General features: G+C 35.1%; 1 protein-coding gene across 1 annotated transcript; it reads left to right on the forward strand.

Moving 5' to 3' along the window:
- Positions 1–1,866: 1,866 nt before the first annotated feature.
- Positions 1,867–20,965, forward strand: LOC141540535 (flavin-containing monooxygenase 5-like). The gene is made up of 8 exons (XM_074264626.1): positions 1,867–2,001; positions 5,405–5,593; positions 10,709–10,871; positions 12,948–13,090; positions 14,439–14,638; positions 16,652–17,004; positions 17,149–17,221; positions 20,575–20,965. Exons 1-8 carry the CDS (start codon positions 1,867–1,869, stop codon positions 20,948–20,950), a joined length of 1,632 nt encoding a protein of 543 aa, XP_074120727.1. The 3' UTR covers positions 20,951–20,965.
- The last annotated feature ends 205 nt before the right edge of the window (positions 20,966–21,170 follow it).

The following is a 21,170-nucleotide window of genomic DNA, read 5'->3' on the forward strand; positions in this document are numbered from 1 at the left end:
AGGCATTCTTTCCTCATTAGATTTTTGAATTTCCTTTTGCATCACTCTCAATTCTTTTCCTAATTTCTCCTCTATCTCTCTTACTTGATTTTCACAATCTCTTTTGAGCTCTTCCATAGTTTGACCCCAATTCTTTTCTCTTTTTTTGAAGGTTTTGGATGTAGAGCTTTGATTTTGTTATCATCTTCTGAGTGTGTTTTGATCTCCCTTGTCAAAACAATAACTTTCAATGGTCAGAAACTTTTTTTGTTTGTTTTCTGCTCATTTTCCTAGTTTATTGTTTGGCTTTTAATTCTTTGTTAAAATAGAGCTCTATTTTCAGAATGGAAGGTGCACTGTCCCTAAGCTTCAGGGATTTTGTGCAGCTGTTTTCAGAAATGCTTGTAGGGACCTGACTACAATCACTCTTTTCTGCCCTGAAGCTGTTAGGAGTGTCCCCACTCCACTGTAGCTGTAAGAGCTAATGTAATAAATCAACAGAGTTTTGCTTTGCTGATGGCTCCCACCTAGGAGTTGGAGCTGGGGTTGCACTGCCACAGGCTGCACTGGGATTGCATATTGGACTCCCACCCTGTTGCCACAGACCTTCTCCACTGACATTCTGAGCCCTCCCTGATGTTCCAGGACCAAAAGGTCCAGAAACCTCCAGAATTTCAGGCAATGAATACTTATTAAGTTCCTGCTATGTGCCAACAAAGGTAACTAGGTTGTACAGTGCGACTCATCTCCCAGAGTTCAAATCTGGCCTCAAATACTTCCTAGTTATATTACCCTGAGAAAATCACTTAACCCCAATTGCCTTACTTTCCTCATCTGTAAAATAAGCTGGAGAAGAAAATGGCAAACTACTCCAGTATCCTTGCCAAGAAAACCCCAAGTAGGGTCATGGAGAGTCATACACAACTGAAACAACTTAATAAAAACTATGTGCCAGACACAAGGAAGGCAACATGCAAACAACTATGTACAAACAAACTATTTAGAGGATAAATAGAAAATAATCATCAGATTTGAGAGATCAGGTAGAGCTTCTCACAGGAGATGAGATTTTAGTTAGGTTTTAAAAGAAAGCCAAGAAATCCAGAATTGAGGAATAAGAATATTCCAGGGAGTAAGTCAATGAAAATGCCAGGAATCAGGTGTTTTGTTTAAGAAATAGCATTGTCATTGGATAGCTAGGGAGGTGAAGTATAAGGTGTAAAAAGACTAGAGAGTATAAAAGTATTCTGTTTCAGGGTGAAAATAAATCATTAAGCTCTTGTTATATCTTGGATGTGTATGTCCTTGAGAAAATATCTAGGTCCTTCTCCCCTCATTTCATGGTCAGTAAAATAAGTTTTTGATGATTGATATCATTTCCTGAGTAGATCTGACTATCAGGAAAGGAAAATTGTAGAAGGGAAACTCAGGTGATCTACCTTTCTAGGTAGGTATAAATTCCTTAGTAAATTAATTGATTAACATTCCAACTTATAAATCAAATCTTGTTTGAGTTTGTTCATGTTTTCAGGGCCTACTGTCCCCAGTATTCCAGTACTATAGAAGTGGAATCTGCAAGAGAAATAATTATCCATCTTTTGAAGGCTAATTCTTTTGAAGAATAACTAATTATAGAGATGATATTGCTTTTGTGACAAAGAAATATTAATATTATGAGAGATATTAATGATCATGATATAATTTTAAAACTGATTGATAATAAGGTATTAGTAAAATTAATGATAATATTAATGGTTGATTTAATAATATTAATAGGGATTTGATCATTTTAGATTGCAATGTCTATGAATATCTGTTTTATTAAATATCTGTTTTAAAGAGTCACTTTTCCTCCCAATTCTCCTTCAAATAGCAAGGTGAGGGACCATGGCCAAGAAGAGAATTGCTGTGATTGGAGCTGGAGTTTGTGGCTTAGGTGCCATCAAGTGCTGCTTGGATGAAGATCTGGAGCCCACTTGTTTTGAAAGGAATGATGATATTGGAGGACTCTGGAAATTCCAAGTGAGTTTTTGTTGGGATTGCTGGGTGAGGACTGGGGTTGTCTGGATGGTGACAAGGTGAGAATTCAGGTTTTCTGGACAATTACAAGGTGAGAACTCAGGTTGACTTGATAGAGGGGGCAAGCTCATTGGCTGGGGTGGTTCTTCCCAGAAGCCCTTGCATTATCCCATGCCCATTCTCTGGGAGGATAAAAAGAGACAGCACTGGGCGCAGAGAGCAGATCGGCCTGGAGAAGGATAAGAGCTGGAGGAGATTCAGAGCCAGGATTCAAGAAGAAAGACTCTGCATTGCATCAGGCTTGACGGGGCTCTCTGCAGGAAGGGAAGTCACTTCTAAGGATAAGAGTTAACAGCAACTGCCTGGAGACAACGGTTCGTTACAGGAAGAAGAATCTGTCTGAGAGATTTGAGTAGAAGACACAGCAGATCTCTTCCCAGAGAGTGATCCGACAGCTTTTAGAGACGACAGCTCGTTACAAGTTTTATTTCTCAAGATTTTTTTTAAAAACCTGCTTCTGTTCTATTCAAGAGGGAAAAAAAAATCTGGGGGCAGCTAGGTAGTACAATGAATAGAGCAGCCCTCAAGTCAGGAGTACCTGAGTTCAAATCTGGTCTCAGACATTTAACATGTGTGACCCTGGGCAAGTCACTTAACCCCAATTATCTCAGCAAAAAGAGAGAGAGAAAGAGAGAGAGAAAAAATCTGCTATTTGTTATCAATTTTAGATTTTGATTTCATAGGCTAGTGTGACATTCTAGAAAAAGTATTTGATTCAGAGTGACACTATTGGAGTTCTAGACTGGTGTCATGCCTGTCCCAAAAGAATCTAGAATTTTAGATAATTTCCAAGGCAAGAGGCAAAGTTTTATTATAATTATAATGCCAATTAAAGCAGGCTAAATTCCAAAAAAAAAAAAAAGTAAAATAGCAAAAAATAAGGAGCAAACAGGCAAATTTATAAGGAAAATTATTATAATTGGAGTTGGGGATCACAGAACAAAGAACAGAGCAAGATAAATGACATCATGGGATAAGGGTTCACATGATTGATGGGAAGTTTGATGATGGGGGTTAACAACAATTCCCCTTTCTTCTTTCATGAAACCAAGAAGTGCTCATTGTTTGAATCCAGATGCAAAATAGCAGTCCAGACTCTTGGATGACAAATTAGATATCCTTGAAGAATAGCTTGGTGGAATAAAGAAATCAGGACAATTCCCTTTCTTTCACACATATTCTCTAAGACTGTGCCATATCACTTCCAATAGATACATTCCTAAAATGAGTACATCATTTGCAAAGTCAAGGTACTTAGGGTTTCTTGAAGAATATTGGGTTTTCTACTACTATTGGTTTTCTGCTACATCCAAAAGACCTGGATTCACATTGTGTATTGATACCCAGATATAAATGATCCTGTGATACTCTGAAGGTTGTTTTTTTATTAACCAAGATAAATTAGCTTTATTAAAAGTTATCATTATTGTTATTGTTATTATAGCACCTTTCACAAAATAACTATCAGTTTCCTATAACGGTTACCATTCCACCCACAATCCCACACCCAATAATTAGGCTTCTTGAATGTCAAATTCGGGCAAAGAGAGCACAGTGGGTAAACTTACTTAAGGTTATACTTACAATTTAATCTTCAAAAATACTCCTGTGGGAGTATATAGGCAGGCAGTTTCATAATAACTTGGGATGTCTCTTTCCCTTCAGGGATTACAACCTTCTCAACTCCTCCCACTTCATGTGCCTTGATTGTCCCCTTTGCTGTACTTTTCCCAATGCAAAAATTCCTACTTCTGATTCCACTATCTTTTGGTAGTCTCCAAACTTGTAAAATCCTCTGGTCTCCTCCTCCTTCTGCTTCCCCATCTATAAAAATGAGGAAGTTGTACTATGTGAACCCCAATATCTCTTCCAGGTCTAGAATTAGGTGACTCAAGCAAACTTCTGAATGATCAGAATACAGTATGTATTTGGTCAATGTAAATAATAAAAGAAGAAAAAATGATAATAAAATGTAAGAGAATTCTTGAGCATGTATTCAGTAAACATTTACTAAATACCTTCACTATTTGACAAAACTATGCTAAAAGCAAAAGAACATAAAAGAATTATGATACTCCATTCCTTGTGAAGTTTATAATCCAGTTAGAGAGATAGAACATAGCCAGAGAATAATTCCAAGGCAGCTCATAATGCTGTGACAGAATGGTACAGAATGCTATCTCCTGGGATGGAATATACTTTCTTCACATAAAATATGCTTTCATGCTAAAGAAAATCCAAAAGCAAACCATTAGTCAGGTAATCTAAAAGAATAAAAGTGTTGGAAAGTGGTTTTTTATTTACAATTCACTGAAATGCTCAGAACTCTCAGAAAAATTTGAAAATATCTCATTGGATAAGATCTATGTAATAGCTCAGGTATCATTAAGCTTTATGACTTCTGAGGTACCTTCCAGTGTTGAAATGCAGATTGGTCAATAACTTTAAACTATATTTACTACAATTCTAGGGAGTAGTAACATATACAGATTTTTAGATTAATTTGGAACTTTCTGGTTAATCTTCAATTTTAGTTCCTTTCTTTTGGGGAACATTTGGGCCAGCTTCTCATGGGAAACATTGAATTTGTATTAAGCCAAGTTTTCAACTCAGTAAGAAGAATCAAATTAGAGGTGACAGAAATTATCCAGGACTTGTTCATGGTCTAGTGAGTCTTAGAAAATACCAACACTAATTCAATATCCTCCAAGAGAGTGGAAGGGTGAAGATTTATGCATTTTGAAACCTTTGCATTTTGAACTTTGAACAAGAAATTGTTGTTCATTTATTTTCAATTATGTCCCATTCTCCATGACCCCATTCATAATTTTCTTGACAAAGACATCCCAGCTCATTTTACAGATGAGGAAACTGAGACATACAGGATTAAATGATTTGCCTAGCGTCCCACAACTAGAAGGTGTCTAAGACCACATTTGAATACAAAAAGAGAAGTCTTGACTTCAGGGCCAGTGCTCTATCCACTGTGCCACTTACCTGCCCAGTCAAATCAAGAACCTCTGAATTCAAATTCAGACTTAAACATTGGCTAGCTATGTGACCCTGAGCAAGATACTCTATTTGCCTCAATTTCTTCATCTGTAAAATGGGAGTCATAATATTATCTACCTCCCAAGATTTTTGTGATCATTCATTGGGATAAGTACTGACCACTTACCATAGGTTCTGGCACATAGTAAGCATTATAAAAATGCTAGCTTTTATTATTAAAATGAGAAGAAGATACTCCATTATTACTGGAATACCATATTTTCCCATATATTTGATGTTTAGTTTTGTTTCTATATTAATCATAAGATATAATAAAAGAGGATTTCTTTCACAGAAAAATACTGTGGAGAAACTGCCCAGTATCTACAGATCTTTGACAATCAATACATCCAAGGAGATGATGTGTTACAGTGACTATCCCATTCCGGACCATTTTCCCAACTATATGCACAACTCCAAAGTCATGGAATACTTCAGGATGTATGCCAAACACTTTGACCTCCTGAAATATATTCGCTTTAAGGTAAAACAATTTTTTTTTTAAACTGCATGATATGTAGGTATACACTTAAGAATTTTGTTGGATAGCCTTGGGGAGGATCAGTTCATTTTAATGAGCAAGTAAGAAACTTTGTTTCCCAGACCCTCCCTTCTGCCTTAGCCAAGTAGGGTTGTGGAACAATGTAGGAGAAACCTGGATTTCACTAAGTACTTTTGCCTCAAAGCATTCCAAAAAAAAAAAAGGAAGGAATCCAAATTTGGATATTTGAAGTTTCACATCAATCCATGGCAGGCTGTGACTTACTAACCAAATCCTATATACATTTTCTCTTTCTGCCCAGGAGCTCTTTGGTACATTCCAATGATAATATCATTTCTGCTTTTGCCTCTGTTTTTCTTCACTCAAATTTTCTCCATTATGCTTCCCTCCTTCCACTCTAATCCACATTTTTGATTCCTGTATTTCTCCTCATGAACATATCTTCTTTAATTATTTTTATTATTCTGCTATTCTATTCTTTTGTTATTCTGCCATTAAGTACAAAATAAAATGAGCTTTTTCACATGCAAAGTAGAACATAAAATGAGAATTGTATATGAAACCACTGATCTCTAGTAGATATAGTTTTCTTTTAGTCTTACATATATAATAAATACAACATCTAACTCAAAGATACACTGCTTCTCTATGTTTCTATTTGCCTTCCTTCTATTTTCTTCTGTACATTTTTTAAAATGCTTCAATGACCCTTTTTTTCTTCTAATTTTTTGGCTAGCATTTCTCTACTTCTTAACTCTACTTACCCTAAATTGAAAAGGGAAAGGAGGAAAAAAGAAATGCTTGAAACAAATATGTTAAGCCAAGCAAAATAAATTCTCACATTGACAATACCAAAAAAAAAAAATCTGTATCTTATTCTGTACTTTGAAGATCATTATCTCTTTCTTTTTCAAGTAGTAAGAGAATAGTCTTAATTAGTTCCCTAGTTTCACAGTTGGTTACTTCATGAAATTCAGTTCTTAAGTCTTTCTTTCAAAGTTATTTCTCTTTAGAATGTTGTTTTTAAGTAAATATTCTTTATTTCTTCTTATTTCACTTAGATTAATAGAAGACTTCCCAAGTTTGTCTGAAATCATCCCTTTAGTAATTTCTTATGGCACAATAATATTCCATTATATTCTTATGCCACAATTTGTTCAGGAACTTCTGATTTATGAATTGGAAGTACCCTCCCCACCTTAGTTTCTTTATTATAATGACAATAATAACAACAACAAATCCCAGCTGTGATCTGCACATATTTTTGTACATATGAATCTCTTAGATCACTTTGTAGTGTAAGTCTAGTAGTGTTATTACTAAAATTAAGGGACAAATTTAGTGACATTTGGAGCATAAATCCAAATTGTTTTCAGAATGGTTGGACCCCTTCACAACTTCATGAATTTTTTCATGAAAAACTTCATCAGAATTCCTGTTTTCCCACAATCCCTCCAACAATTGTTTCCATTTCTTGTCATCTTTGTCAATGGAATCTTAGACTTGTTTTAATTTTCATTTTGTAATTATTAGTGAATGGAAATTTGCTTCTACTATGTCTATTGATAGACTGTATTTCTTCCTTTGAATACTGATTGTTCATGTTCTTTATCTATTGGGTGAATGGTTCTAGTTTTTAAATATTTGATCCAATATCTTGGATATGAGATTTTTATTAAAGGAGCCTACTAGAAAGATTTCCCCCAGTTAGCTAATTATCTTCTAATTTCATTAATAAATTTTGTTTGTGAAAAATCTTGTTAAATTTTACATAATCAAAATTGTTCATTTTATCTTATGTGATCTTATCTCATGTAACTATATCTTATGTCATTATATTATATATTATATTACATAATGTATAATATATATAGCATGTATAATTTTATATGTAATATTAGTATTATAATCCCATACCTTTTCTTCTTTTCCATATTTAATTTCCTTTAAATAAGGTATTCCAGTATAATATTTCATTCACAAGCTCTATTTCACAATGCTACCTATGAGATCAAATTTCCTTGGATAATAACCTGATTTCCTACTCTGTGCATTATTTGAGGTCAATGATTTTGTTATTAGCTTCTATCTTGAGGTTTTTTCTCCTGTAAATTATGAGTCATCTCTATTATTTTTCTTCCTACCATGTAAGTAATCTCAATATTTTTCCTCTATCTTTCTTTTCAGATGTAACTAGATTTATAAGCCTCTAGGCATTTATACTCTTGCTAGCTTTTACAAGGGGCACTCTATTTCTGTCCATTCTTTTAAACCATAAACTGAAAATTCCTTAAATTATCACCCTCAGTTTCTTTGATTATAAAAAAGCTGAAAATGCTTGCCCTAGTGATGCTTTATAGAGCTGGTGTGAGGGGTAAATTATATTAACCTTAAAACCCTTGAAATGAGAATATCATAGGAAAAAAACTGTTTCTATGGCCTGATTCAACAAGGATTTCACATTAATCTTTTTAGTAAACACTTTGATTTTGAATTAATTAGAATTTTGTTGGGGGGTTCCTATTGGGACTACAAAATGTCTTGAAAGTCAACATTGGGAACATGCATTAAAGTATATTTCTGTAAGACTAATTAGGTTTGTAATTAACATTCAATAGGCACAGTCTTAAAGGAAGTAGGTACAAGTTTATTACAGCTCAGAACCTTGATTTAAATAAGATATAAGGGAAGAGAAACTCATTGCATAAAAGTAATACGCAATTAACAAACTCGGTGGCCACCATAACAATAGACATTATAGCAAACAAACAACATACAACATATATCATCACCACTCCAAGGAAGTATCAATATCTGAATTTTTTGGCTGGGAGAATTCATGATCACAGATATTCAGAGTCTCAAATGGAAGACATTTTTGTATAGTACTTCCTAAGTGAATTCTCAAATGCCTTTTCCACAAAGGCTGGGCACAAAGAAGGCCCTATGCTAAGTATTCTCATTTGATACATGACTCTTCAGATGGAGTAGCCTCCCAGCATCAGAATGCTCCATCTTGAAAAGTCTACCAAGGAGAATATTTGTTCATTCCTTTAGGAGGACTATGTTTATTCAAGGAACTGGCCAGTTTTCTGGAATAAAAACAGGCCTACAATTATGAACACTAATTAATCAATACACCAGAAGAGTGGCCTTTCAACTTCTTTGTGCTACCTAGCTTTTCATCAGATAACCCCAAGCTCATTCTCATGTTCTCAGCAAACAAATTTACCCAAAAGATATTCCCAAGAGTCACAGGGATTTCTCATCAGGAATTCTTACAGTCTCAGATGTGAGCCATAAGTTATTGGAGAGATCTTGAGATCCAAATTTAGGTTTCTGGGCAATATAGTGAGTCTATTGGTTTATAATTATTAGACTTCCAGCTCTAACGTATAACACAGCAATAGCTTATATGTAGTAAAAATAAAACTAAAGTGTTAGGATTACAAGGTGATAACTCAGGTTGTCTAAACAATTCTCTAGCTCAGAATTCACACCTTTAGTTCAAACCTTTAAAAGGAGTTTACACCTTTAGACTTCTGAAAAGGAGTTTACATATTTAAAGGAGTTTACATCTTTAAAAGGAACAAGTTCATTGGTTGAAGTATTTCCCACAAGCCCCTGAGTTCTCACAAGCCCATTCTCTTTGAGGATAAAAGAAGGCAATATTGAGTCTGAAGTCAGTCTGGACTGGGACATCTAGCTGGGACGGCAGTCTAGATTGAGCACTCTAGATTGGGAGAAGAACAAGAGTTCCCGGGAGAACTTCAGGGAAGCTCCAGGAGATTCAGAGCTAGGATTCAAGAAGAAGAGGATTCGAGATTCTACCTTCGCTCTGGCTGGAGGCTCCAGAAGCCTCCCAAGAAACCTGATCACAGAGGAAAAGATTTTACAGAAAAGAGATCTCCTCCAAGAGAAGGATTACAACTGAGAGATGATCAGGAGGTTACACTAAAGTATTTGTGCTTCATCTCTGTTTATTTCTTCAAGTGTTTTTATTCAATTTTATTTTATTTTCATTTATGAATTTTTCCTACCTCCCCATTAAGAAAACAAGAAAAACAAAACCCATTACAAAAAATGTATAGTCAAGCAAAACATATTTTCATCTTAGCAGATATATATAGAGGAGGAACAGTATGTGGAGGGGAATTCTTCTATTTGCACTCTGAAACCATTACCTATCTATCTGGAAGTAGATTGGATTTTTTTAACTAGCTAAAAAAGGCCATTCTTTCCCTTAATTGTTCCATAGTCTTAATCAGTGGTTGGATGTTACCTCAGTCAGACCAAGATCTGTTAAAGACCTTAGCTTTAAAAGGCAAGGAGATCTTGGGGTATCCTGCATCCTGGGGCAATTCCAATCATCCTGATCTATATCTTGCCACTGAACCTAATTGGCTCTGGAGAAGTGAGGCTGGTGACTTTGCACAGCTCTCCCTTCATTTAAATACAACTCTTCTCCCAGATGTTATGGTACTCTTGGAGAATGAAGGACAAACAACAACCTGGAGTTATATACACTTACAACGTTCAAGAGGATTAGTAAAGTGGGCAAATGACAAACAGGAGAATAAATGACATATAAATTCTGAAAATAGGAAGCCATATTTGAAACAAACAAGATATACTTGGGAAGATCAATAATATAAGAAATGTATAAACCCATGGTTTGTTTTTTTCTCAATTCAATTATAAATACACATAGTAAGCAGTATGGAATGAGCAGCAAGGTAGGATAATGGACAGAGTTCTGGACTTGGAGTCAGGAAGGTTTGAGCTCAAATTTAGCCCCAAATACTTTATAGCTATGTCATTCTGGTCACTATGCCTATTTGCCTCAATTTCCTTTACTAGAAAAGGGAGGAAGAAATGGCAAACCACTTCATTATCTTTACCAAGACAACCCCAAAGAGGGTCATAAAGAGTCAGAAATAGTTGTGATTTTGTGCTGATTTTGAAATCAGAGAACAAAATGATGACTAATGTCTCTCCTCTATGATGTCTTACACTCTGATCTTAGGCAAGTCACCACCCTTGGGGTGGGACCATACTGATCTCTAAGGTTTTTTCTTCTTGTATCTTTCTTCTCAGGCTAAGGTGCAAAGTATAAAGAAGCGCCCAGATTTTTCTTCTTCTGGACAATGGGATGTGATCGTGGAGGCTGATGAGAAACAGGAATCCTTAATTTTTGATGGAATCTTGGTTTGCAGTGGCCATCATACTGACCCCAATTTACCACTTCAGTCCTTCCCAGGTGTGTCATTAAAAAAGTAAAGGGTAAAAAGAGAAGCTTCCAACCAATTACAGGTATCTAGGTGGTATAGGAATTGGAGCATTGATTTGAAGTCAAAAGGACTTCTTGTGTTATTTGTGTATGTTCTCCTTGGGGTTAAGAGGTTATAGCCTATACATAAATAATAAAAGAGAAAATGGAAAAGGGGAAAGGGAGAGATCAAAGTGGTGTAGAAATAATTGAGGAAGAAGTAAATCCATGCCTTAATTAATATTTATTCTAAGGAAGTTTCAACCCTTCATGTTTCCCTTCCCTCTCTACCCCCCACCAAGCACAGATACCAACTCTGTCAACTTCCACAAAATCTCATCTTTCTCCTCTTAGCACAGACACATATTCATTCTCTCAAACCATAATCCATATCCTGAATTCTTCACTCTCAGTCACTCCACAATAAATATTCAAGTACCAATTTTATACCCTACCTACTCTAGTTTAGCAGATGTAGGAGCAATCTTGATCTTGCCTTCAGAGGCACCCTATTCCCTGTTGCGATATATTTTTTTATAAAATGGGGGGGACTAGGAATTAGGACACTCAGATTCTAGTCTTAGTTCCACAACAATCTGTGGTCTTTAATCAGTCATTTCATCTCTCTGATTCTCCTCATACCTAGTATTAAAGGATTGAAGTATGTAGCCTCCCAAGTGCCTTTCAGATTCCATATTCTGTGATTATATGAATGGTTAAATATAGATAATCTTAAGAATAAATTAATGAAAAAGCCCTTTTAAGAATTTACAAAAAAAAAAAAAAAAGAACTTATAATAAGCCATTCATACGGTTAAGTACCAAAGATACAAATATTGTGAAAGATAGAGAAGGAGAGGGAGAAAGACAGACTGAAAGAATGAGAATTCAGATCTTTAAGGACATAACATTAAAAAAGAGATATATGTAGCCTTCATTACTACATAGTGAAGGGAGTTTTGTTCTGGGAAGGTGAAGGATTAGAGATAGAAAGAGAAGTGATGAAAATATTGGATGCACAGGTCCAATTCTTAAATTCCAGAATTGTGGGTACTGGTTCAGGTGAAGTGGAGCAGTTAAATGGTATCAGGCAGGCAGATGAAGGATACCTAAATAGTTGGATAGTATGTAATGCTAAATCCTTTTCTAGTGTCCAGAACCAATCAATAGCTATTAGTGAGCTAAGTGGATAGTTTCCAACACTCCTATTGTGGAAACTCCATCCCCTGACGCCTAAGGACTTCTGAAGTGATTGTCTTAGATAATTGTCTAGGATATTAAGATATTTTTATTTACCCAAGGTCACAAAGCCCAGACTATGTCAAATGTAAGTTTAAATCCATATCTTCATGACTACAAGACCATATCTCTATCTAACTACACCACAGTGACTTTCTGAGTACCTTAGCATGTTAGTCTCTCCTATTCTTTTCAACCTTCCAATTGCCTGAGAACAGCTTCCTGAAAAAAAAATCTGCTTAATGGCATATGAATATGTAAGAAATGAAAACAAAGAGGGAAAGATCCATGATGGGCCCTATTTGGATAGAGAAACCCTGGGTGGGCATTGTTTTGTGAAACCCTGGGCTGCATCTTGGCAAAGGAAGATCCTAGAAAAGAAGATAGTAAGACATAAAAATAAAGTTCTGTTATTTGGTGATTATGTCCAATATTGGCCCTTTGCAAAACTGTGTATAAGGCTGAAGTAATTCTGAAATGACATCATTCACCTATTTCCGTAATTAATATTCATGGATGACATCCAAGGGAGATCTGGGTTTGACTGAATCCTTTCTCTAACAGACTGTCTTATACGGAGTACCTTTTAGATGAACACACTTTAACCATAACTCATCCAATCTTATCCCTTGCCCAAGTGAGGTGTGAAGTCACAACATATACCCTGACATTTTTTCCCTTCCTAGAACAAATAGTTCTAGTGAAGATCATCATCCACCTCATTTCTTTTCCCTACCTCAAATCACTATGAACAAGGTTGTCTTTCCTACATTGAATCAACAGTGTAAAAATTAACCCAAAACTCTGCCATCTATTCTCCCCTCATAGGTATTGAAAAATTCAAAGGTGACCACTTCCACAGCAGGGAATACAAAAGTCCAGAAGAATTTTTAGGAAAGAGGATCATTGTGATTGGTATTGGAAATTCTGGAGCAGATATTGCAGTAGAACTCAGTCGTGGTGCAAAACAGGTTTGGATACTAGAATACTAGATTCAAATCCTCCTGGCATTTTTACAAAAGGGGAGTGGAGTCCCTTATGTGATAGAGCAATGATCACACTGAACCAAATATCTGAATAAAAGCCCAGAATATCAATTAACCAGGTTTTCCAAATATCTGGATATTTTTCCTTCTGATTTTTTGCATGGCATAGACACACCCTGTGTTTCAGGTATAAAGTTCTTAACCACCTCTGTGTCAATAACCACTTTGGCAATCTGATAAAATCTACAGACCAAATCTCCGAATAATGCTTTCCACAGATATAATAAAATAAAATAAAGATGGTTCCAGAGGAAACTGATTTATTAAAATATTGTTATCTAAATACAGGATGTTTCAAATTTTAAAATACAGTTTTATTGTACTGAGATTTTTGGGATGCCCCATGTTTAGAAAAGCAAACACACAAAGTTTGAGAACTACTGGTTAAAACCGTCTTTTCTATTCCTATCACACAATTCTATTTTCCCATGTCAAGTACACTAAACTGGATATCTAAATTAAACTAAAATATCAATATTAAAGCTGGAATGGGATAGTCTAATTACTGCTTAAACAGAAGCCTTTTTCCCCTTACTTTTTTTTTGTTGTTGTTCATTCATTTCTTTGATGACTTCTTTTATTCCAGTTCTTGATAATTTCCTATATTACAGCCTATTCAAACTCACCTTAAACCTTCATATTGTCCTCTGGATAATTACTATTTTTCTTTGGAGACTAAAATGTTTTATGCATTGTAACCATTCAACAACCCCAAAAGAATACTAGTATTTGAAATATCAGCCTTGTTTCAGGAAAGAAGATTGGGACTCATTAAAATAAATTTCTAATTTCCCAGAGGTGATCTAGCCCATTCCTCTTCTCCCATTCATCTCCCAGTCCATCTCACTGTCCATTTGAAGTGATTGCTTCTGAGATATATATATATTACATATGTATATATGTATAATATATACATATATAATATACATATATATTACATATATGTGTCTGTGCATTTGTGCATATGTATATTACATATATTTATTTGTACATATGATTTACAGAGAGAAAAGTTCTAAAGGTTGTCCATTTGGCTGCCGAATTTCATAGTTTGGGCAATCTTATTGTTCTTTCTCATAGTTTTTCCTAGGTGAATAGTTAGGCCAAATTTTTCTGAATGGTTTTAAATGGAACTTATGATTCTTATCCAGAATGATGATGGATCATATTCAGGATTCTGGGCCATAGGTTGCTTAGCAGTGTCATTCACAAATGTAAGCAAGGTATGAATGAAAAATTCTTCAATTCTCTCATCTGTTCATTGCTCTCTTAGGTCTTCCTTAGCACTAGACATGGATCATGGATATTACACCGTGTTTGGGACAATGGGTACCCAATGGACAGCTCATTCTTTACTAGATTCAATAGTTTGTTACGGAAAATAGCAAGTCTCAGAATAATTAACAATCAACTGGAAAAGACTTTGAATTCAAGGTTTAACCATGCCCACTATGGCCTGCAACCTCAACACAGGTACACAGGTTTTATGTGTCTACTATATGGATACATGTAATTAAACATATGTTCCTTTCCTTCTTACTCCATTTCTTCCCTTCTTCTTTAAGTTTAGTTCTGTGACTTTCTTTCCTTCTCTTCCAACTAGCCAGAAGTTTTTACCAGGGAGAAAAGAAACTCGGAAACCTAGAATATCCCCTTCAGGAATGTTCACATTTAAGGGTCAGAAGTCAGTTAAAAGGAAAAGCAAGCAACTTGCCATCAAATGTCTACAGATAGATCTGTGATAATCAGAGTGAGGGAAGAAGAGTTATGAAGCAAACATCCCCATAACAGTTTCCCAAAAAGTCAAAGTTTCTTCAGAGATATTTCTGAATTATAATTTTTTTAACCTTCTGATTGGTTGCAACTAAAGTAAGGCAAATTTAGAACGCAACAAGAACTTTGAATAGTGTGATTATCACATCCTATTAAATTAAAGTTATGTGACTGGATGTGGTTAATTCAGTTTATAAATACATAGGAAAGCTGTACAAAGAAACAAATTCTAGTTGACTAAATGTGGTCGCAAAATCATTTCTGCAAAAACTTGAACATGCAGCATTTGGTTAGATTCATAATTAATCTGCTATTGTTCACATAAATTTAGAGGTGGGAGCTCTTAGAGCTCTTTGGGTTCAATTTCCTCATTTTACAGTTGAGGAAACTGAAACTCAGTAATGTTAAGTGACTTGACCAGAATCACATAGCTAGCAAGTGTTTAAGGCAGAATTTAAACATAGATCATTCTGATTCCAAGTCCACTGCTAGATACTAAGTACATTCCACTGTCTCTTGATTCCCTAAACCATGTCACTGATTACAATGTCAAATACTAAAAAGCCAAAAGGCACAATTTTCTGTAGTACATTAATACTGCAATCTTTATAAGTTGATAGATTTGTTAATGACTCTGTTTTGAGTTTGACATTCAACCAATTCAGAATCCACATTTCTCAGACTCCACAAGAATAACACTGGATAATTAACATAATTTTTTCTAGAACCTTTGTAAATAGTTAGATATTTATTGTACATAAACACATATACACTCATGCATTACATATATGTGCATATGTGTACATATTTATGTATGTATACATGTGGGGGTGGGCAATTAGATGATATGGTAAATCACATATTGGACCTGTAATTAGGAAAACCTGAGTTCAATTCTGACTGCAGACACTCACTATCTGTGCAATCGTGGCCAGTACCCAATCTAAGTCTGTCTCACCTTCCTTATCTGTAAAATGGAAATAAAATAGCACCTATCTCCTAGGGTTATTATGAAGATAAAAGGAAATAATATTTCTAAAGTATTTTGCAACCTTTAAGGCACTATATAAATGCTAAGTTTTATTATTACTAAATGGTAGGTATTATTATTATTATTATTATATTGTTTATCTTCTTGGCTGTTAAATAGAAGAAAAATACTCATAAATATTTGCCATCAAAGGATAAAATGAGTGTTTTGACATATTCAAGGAAAGATTTGAGTGATGATAGAAGGTAGTTGCAGCCATTACATTCTTTCAAAATTTACATTTAAAAAGAAGAAACATACACAAGTAAATTAAAGTATGTGGCCTAATTATCTGATTTTGTTTACATTGTGTTTGTCATCTATTTTACATGATTAACATATATTGGATTACATGCCATCTAGGGAAAGGAATGGGGGGAAAGTGGGGAGGAAAATATGGAACACAAGGTTTTTCAAGGGTGAAAAATTATCCTTGTATATGTTTTGAAAATAAAAAACTTCAATAAAAAAGTTGTTTGTAATTTGGAAATTAATGGAAATATAACCAATGATATGTACAGTAATGATATGTTAGGAGGGGATGAAAAAAGATACAAATTATAAGTTAGGGAATAATAAAGGCAACTTGTTGACTTTCTGTACTTTCTACACACCTTAAGCATTTCTTTATATCTTGTTTTGATACTTAGATACATTTTTTTAACTTTTATTTTTATCTTCAGAGCTTTAAGCCAGCATCCAACTGTCAATGATGACCTGCCGAATCATATAATTTCTGGTAAAATCTTGGTGAAATCAAATATAAAGGAATTTACTGAAACAGCTGCCATTTTTGAGGATGGCACCATAGAAGAAGACATTGATGTGGTCATCTTTGCTACAGGATACAATATCAGTTTTCCTTTTCTTGAAGATCTCATTAAAGTTACCGATAATGAGGTGTCTCTCTATAAGCTTATGTTTCCTCCTGACCTGGAACAACCAACTCTAGCTATCATTGGCCTTATCCAACCCCTGGGCATCGTCCTACCCATTGCGGAGCTCCAGAGTCGCTGGGCTACACGAGTGTTCAAGGGTATGTGGATGAATCTTGGAGATGGTCCTGCTCTGTATATCATATTAAATCCCCAGGATCTCTTGGGAGAACTTTGCCCTCTTCAGTAATATATATTATATCATCTCCTTGGCCACCTGCTAAAATCTGGGTTTTATTTCCTAGGGTTAAACAAATTACCTTCAGTGAAAAACATGATGGCTGACATCACACAAAGAAAAAAAGCTATGGAAAAACGGTAGGAAACTTCATCCTACAAAAATAAAAACAAACTTATGTGTGGTAATGGGTTCCTCAGTATGGAATGTTAAACTACATATTCATCTCTACCCATTCCTTATAATAATAACAGCTAGCATTCACAAAGCGCTTTTAGACTTATAAAGCACCTAACAAATTTTTATTTTAACTTCACAGAAACCCTGGGAAGTAGGTGCTATTGTCATCCCCATTTTATAGTTGATCAAATTAAGGCAGACAGAAGCTAAGTGACTTGTGCAGGATTCCAAAGCTAGTGTCTGTGGGAAATTCAGGTCCTTCTTACTATAGTTCTGTACTCAATTCATTGCACCACATAGCTATCATATTTTTTTTCATATTTCACTTTATCTAAACTTTAGTCTCTAAAGATAATTAATAGATTGGGGTTTTTTCCTCCTAAAATTGGATTTCTAACTTCTAGGAGTTTATTGTTGCAATGATTTGTGATAATTATATGAATAGCTATAACCCACAGTTATTGTAGAAGTGACCCTAAGGCTTAACATTTTACTAAGACTGGAACACTCTATATTATGTTTTTTAGGTAGACAAATGCTATTTGTTCCCCTTCCCTTCCCTTTTGTCTCATAGTTTATGTTTTCTCATTTTGATGGGGGTAGAGTGGGAATGGTTAATATTAGAGCACACTCATTTTTCAACATTTCAAAAAGTTTATTTTCGAACTTTTGACCTAACAACAAAAGTTTTCTTCTGTTACCTTATTGTGTCATAGAAATTACCATGATTTCCCAAAGATTATGCCAACAGAGCCTAGTTTCTAACAGGTGATTCACCAAACTTGAAAGCCTTCAAGTACAGTCCTGATAAAGGTCTGCTGTTTAAGCACAAATGTAGCTGGGGGTGCGGGAGTCAGTGTTTCACCATCTCATCCTCATAGGGATAAATTCTTCTTCTTCTGAAATTCACAAGGCCTGTCTACTAAATTGTAAAGCATTGTGATCTGCCTTAGTGAAGGGAACACACCATTTCAATGACAGATTCATGGTATTATTGCAGCAATAATACTAGAAATATTTTATACTTGGGCATACTCTTGGCAATCTCTCATCACTCTGTTTCTCTGTCTGCTTGTCTTTGAGTCTTTGTTTATCTATCTTCTCTTTCTGTCTCTTTTTCTGTCTCTGTCTCTCTCATTACTCTGCTTCTCTCTCTCTTTCTCTCTCTTCTTTCTCTCTGTGAATCTCTATTTCTCTCTGTCTCTGTCTGTCTGTCTGTTTCTCTCTCTTTACCTCTTCTTTACCTCATATCTTTGTGTCTTTTTCTCCATCTCCCTCATACAGTCTCTCTTCCTCCTTTCTCTCCCTTCACCCCTCTCTCTCCCTCTCTGTCTCTGTCTGTGTATTGTCTATGTTCAAGGTACTATGGGAAATGTTCATCCTTCATTTTCAAAAAAAATCAATGACATCACAGTATTGGAGTCAGGGTATGGTGTTTTCAGGTATGGCTGTTCAAATCAATACAAGCCAAGCTTAGACACAAATGTTAAAGCATTTAAAATGTAAGTGGCTTAAGATTTGTACAGTTCACATTTCTTCTGTGCTTTTACAAGTCTGCTTTGCTTTTAGAGTATAGCATCTTCTTTGATTCAGGCATGTCATACTAGATGGTCCTATGCCAGTTTTTCTCATGTCTCATAATCAATACTAAAGTCTTTCAGAAAGATCTTGAGATTATCCTCATATACTTCTTCCTTCTGTGAGTTCTCTGTAAAAATAGTCTTTTGGATAAGTGTCCATTTAGCATTTGCATTATGTGGCCAGCCTAATAGAGTCATGCTTTCTGCAAGAGAGTTCAAATATTTGGTAGTTCAGCTTTAGAGAGGACCTCAGTGTCTGGTATCTTATCGTGTCAGGTAAGCCTCAAAATGTGGGAAACACTCTCTAGGATATACTACCTATCCTCAAGGACCTTACAATTGAGTTACATATTTTAACATAAGCAGTATTTCATATGCATATCTATCTGCCATTTATTAGTTCTGTAAACTTGGGCAATCTCTGAGCCACAGTGTCTTCATGTTTAAATGAATTGGATTAGATATTCTCCCAAGATCCTTACCAATTATAACATTCTATTATTCTGTTACACATAATTACCTAGAGGATCTGTGATTTCATTAAGCTGGGTATTCTCCCTATGTAAACTTTTTCTGCTCATGGAAAGTGCAGGTTGGAACCTTAATATTACTTAATTTATACATACATACATAGTTCATACATAAAAGTTCAAAAACTTGGTCAGTTTTTTGCTTCTGTGTTCAATGGCATCCCATATCCAAATCTTTGCACTGGCCAACCCAAACCCTGGAATACACTGAGCCCTACCCCCCCAATTTCCATCTCTTATTTTCTTTGACTTACTTCAATGATCCAGATCAAATCCCACCTTTTACTGGTCTACCCAAATAATGCTTCCTTCCACTTTCAGATTACATTCTATCAAGTCTATCAAGTACATGTTTGTTTTTAACAGGTTACCTCACCTATTAGAACTTAAGATTCCTAATAGCAGGGACAGTTTTGTGTATCTTTGCATCTCCAACATTGTTGGAGTCCAAGTCCTGTAGTGAATTAAGGGTGTGAAAACATACCAGAACCAGGCATAAAAGTCCAGATTATGAACTCTTCAAAGTTTATTTATCAGAGAGACATATAGATATATGTGTATATATATATATATGTATGTATATATGTATATACCTCAAATGCTCACAAACTTGATACAAAGTACAATCTTTAAAATTCCTATAGTTTTCTCTAACAAATAAGATCTACTGAGATGTAAATAAATAATTAAACTCCAGATCTTGGTTAATTAGACAGAGCTGCAAATATTTGAGACACACATCAGGGTAAAATTTATCATAACATTGTCTCAAGTATCTTTCTCCAAATACCTTTAGTCTCTATTGTGGGCTCTTTTTCCTGTCCTAAATTCAAAGGGTTGCCTTTAATCCAAAGAGTAGTGTTTGCATTTTGTTTCAGTGGCTACATTATTAATTTATTATATTGATAAGCAGTCTCTGCTATTTCAATAAGAAAAGGGAGTTTTGGTGAGCCACGTTACTATAAGATTCAAGACCTGAAATGGATTCTTACTTCCTGGCCCTCTATACAACATTTAGCATGATAAATATATAATAAGCCATATCCCACATTCCTAGAATATCCAAATTATCATGACACAGTCAATAAGTAACAGAATTTATTCCAAAGACAAAAAGAGTCTAGGCTATTTCTTGTCAAAACTAAAATCTATCTCCCAGAAAAACAGGTTGTGATCAGCCCACACTTTTCCTTCTCATTTCAGGTATGTGAAGAGTCCCCGCCACACCATTCAAGTAGATCACATTGAGTACATGGATGAAATTGCCACCCAAATTGGTGTGAAGCCCAACCTTCTGCAGCTATTCCTTTGGGATCCCAAGTTAGCCTGGAAGGTTTTCTTTGGTCCCTGTACTCCATACCAATACCGCCTGCATGGATCCAAGAAATGGGAAGGGGCCAGGAGAGCTATCCTAACTCAAACAGAAAGGATACTCAAACCCATGAGAACCCGTACTGTCATTAATGAGAGAAATCCATCTTCAGAAATTTCTTGGGTTAAGATAGCCCCTGTGAGCTTTGCAGTTTTGGCCAGCATCTTATATTGCTATCGTTATATCTACCATCCTAAAAGGAAATGAATTGATGCATTAATGATTTTTAAAAGTTTTTTTGCAATCACCCTGTGTCAATTTCATTTACTGGCACCATAATTGTCATGACATGGTAGATAGTGTTGCTTTATTTTCTGTGGTGGATTTTTTCAGAAAGGATATAGGAAAATACAGTCTAAAGATGTTGAATCATATTATCAAGTTGCAAGGTAATTTTTTTCTATTTACAAATATATTACAGTGAATC

Source organism: Sminthopsis crassicaudata, chromosome 4 (assembly GCF_048593235.1).
Source record: "Sminthopsis crassicaudata isolate SCR6 chromosome 4, ASM4859323v1, whole genome shotgun sequence".
NCBI classification, from domain to species: domain Eukaryota; kingdom Metazoa; phylum Chordata; class Mammalia; order Dasyuromorphia; family Dasyuridae; genus Sminthopsis; species Sminthopsis crassicaudata.

What these genes read in the sequence shown, in the direction of transcription:
- LOC141540535 (XM_074264626.1), top strand. Translation starts at nt 1,867, where the DNA reads ATGGCCAAGAAGAGAATTGCTGTGATTGGAGCTGGAGTTTGTGGCTTA. An exon ending in TCAGTCGTGGTGCAAAACAG is followed by an intron (nt 13,091 to 14,438) that starts GTTTGGATACTA and finishes TTGCTCTCTTAG; the next exon opens with GTCTTCCTTAGCACTAGACA. An exon ending in GGCCTGCAACCTCAACACAG is followed by an intron (nt 14,639 to 16,651) that starts GTACACAGGTTT and finishes TTTTATCTTCAG; the next exon opens with AGCTTTAAGCCAGCATCCAA.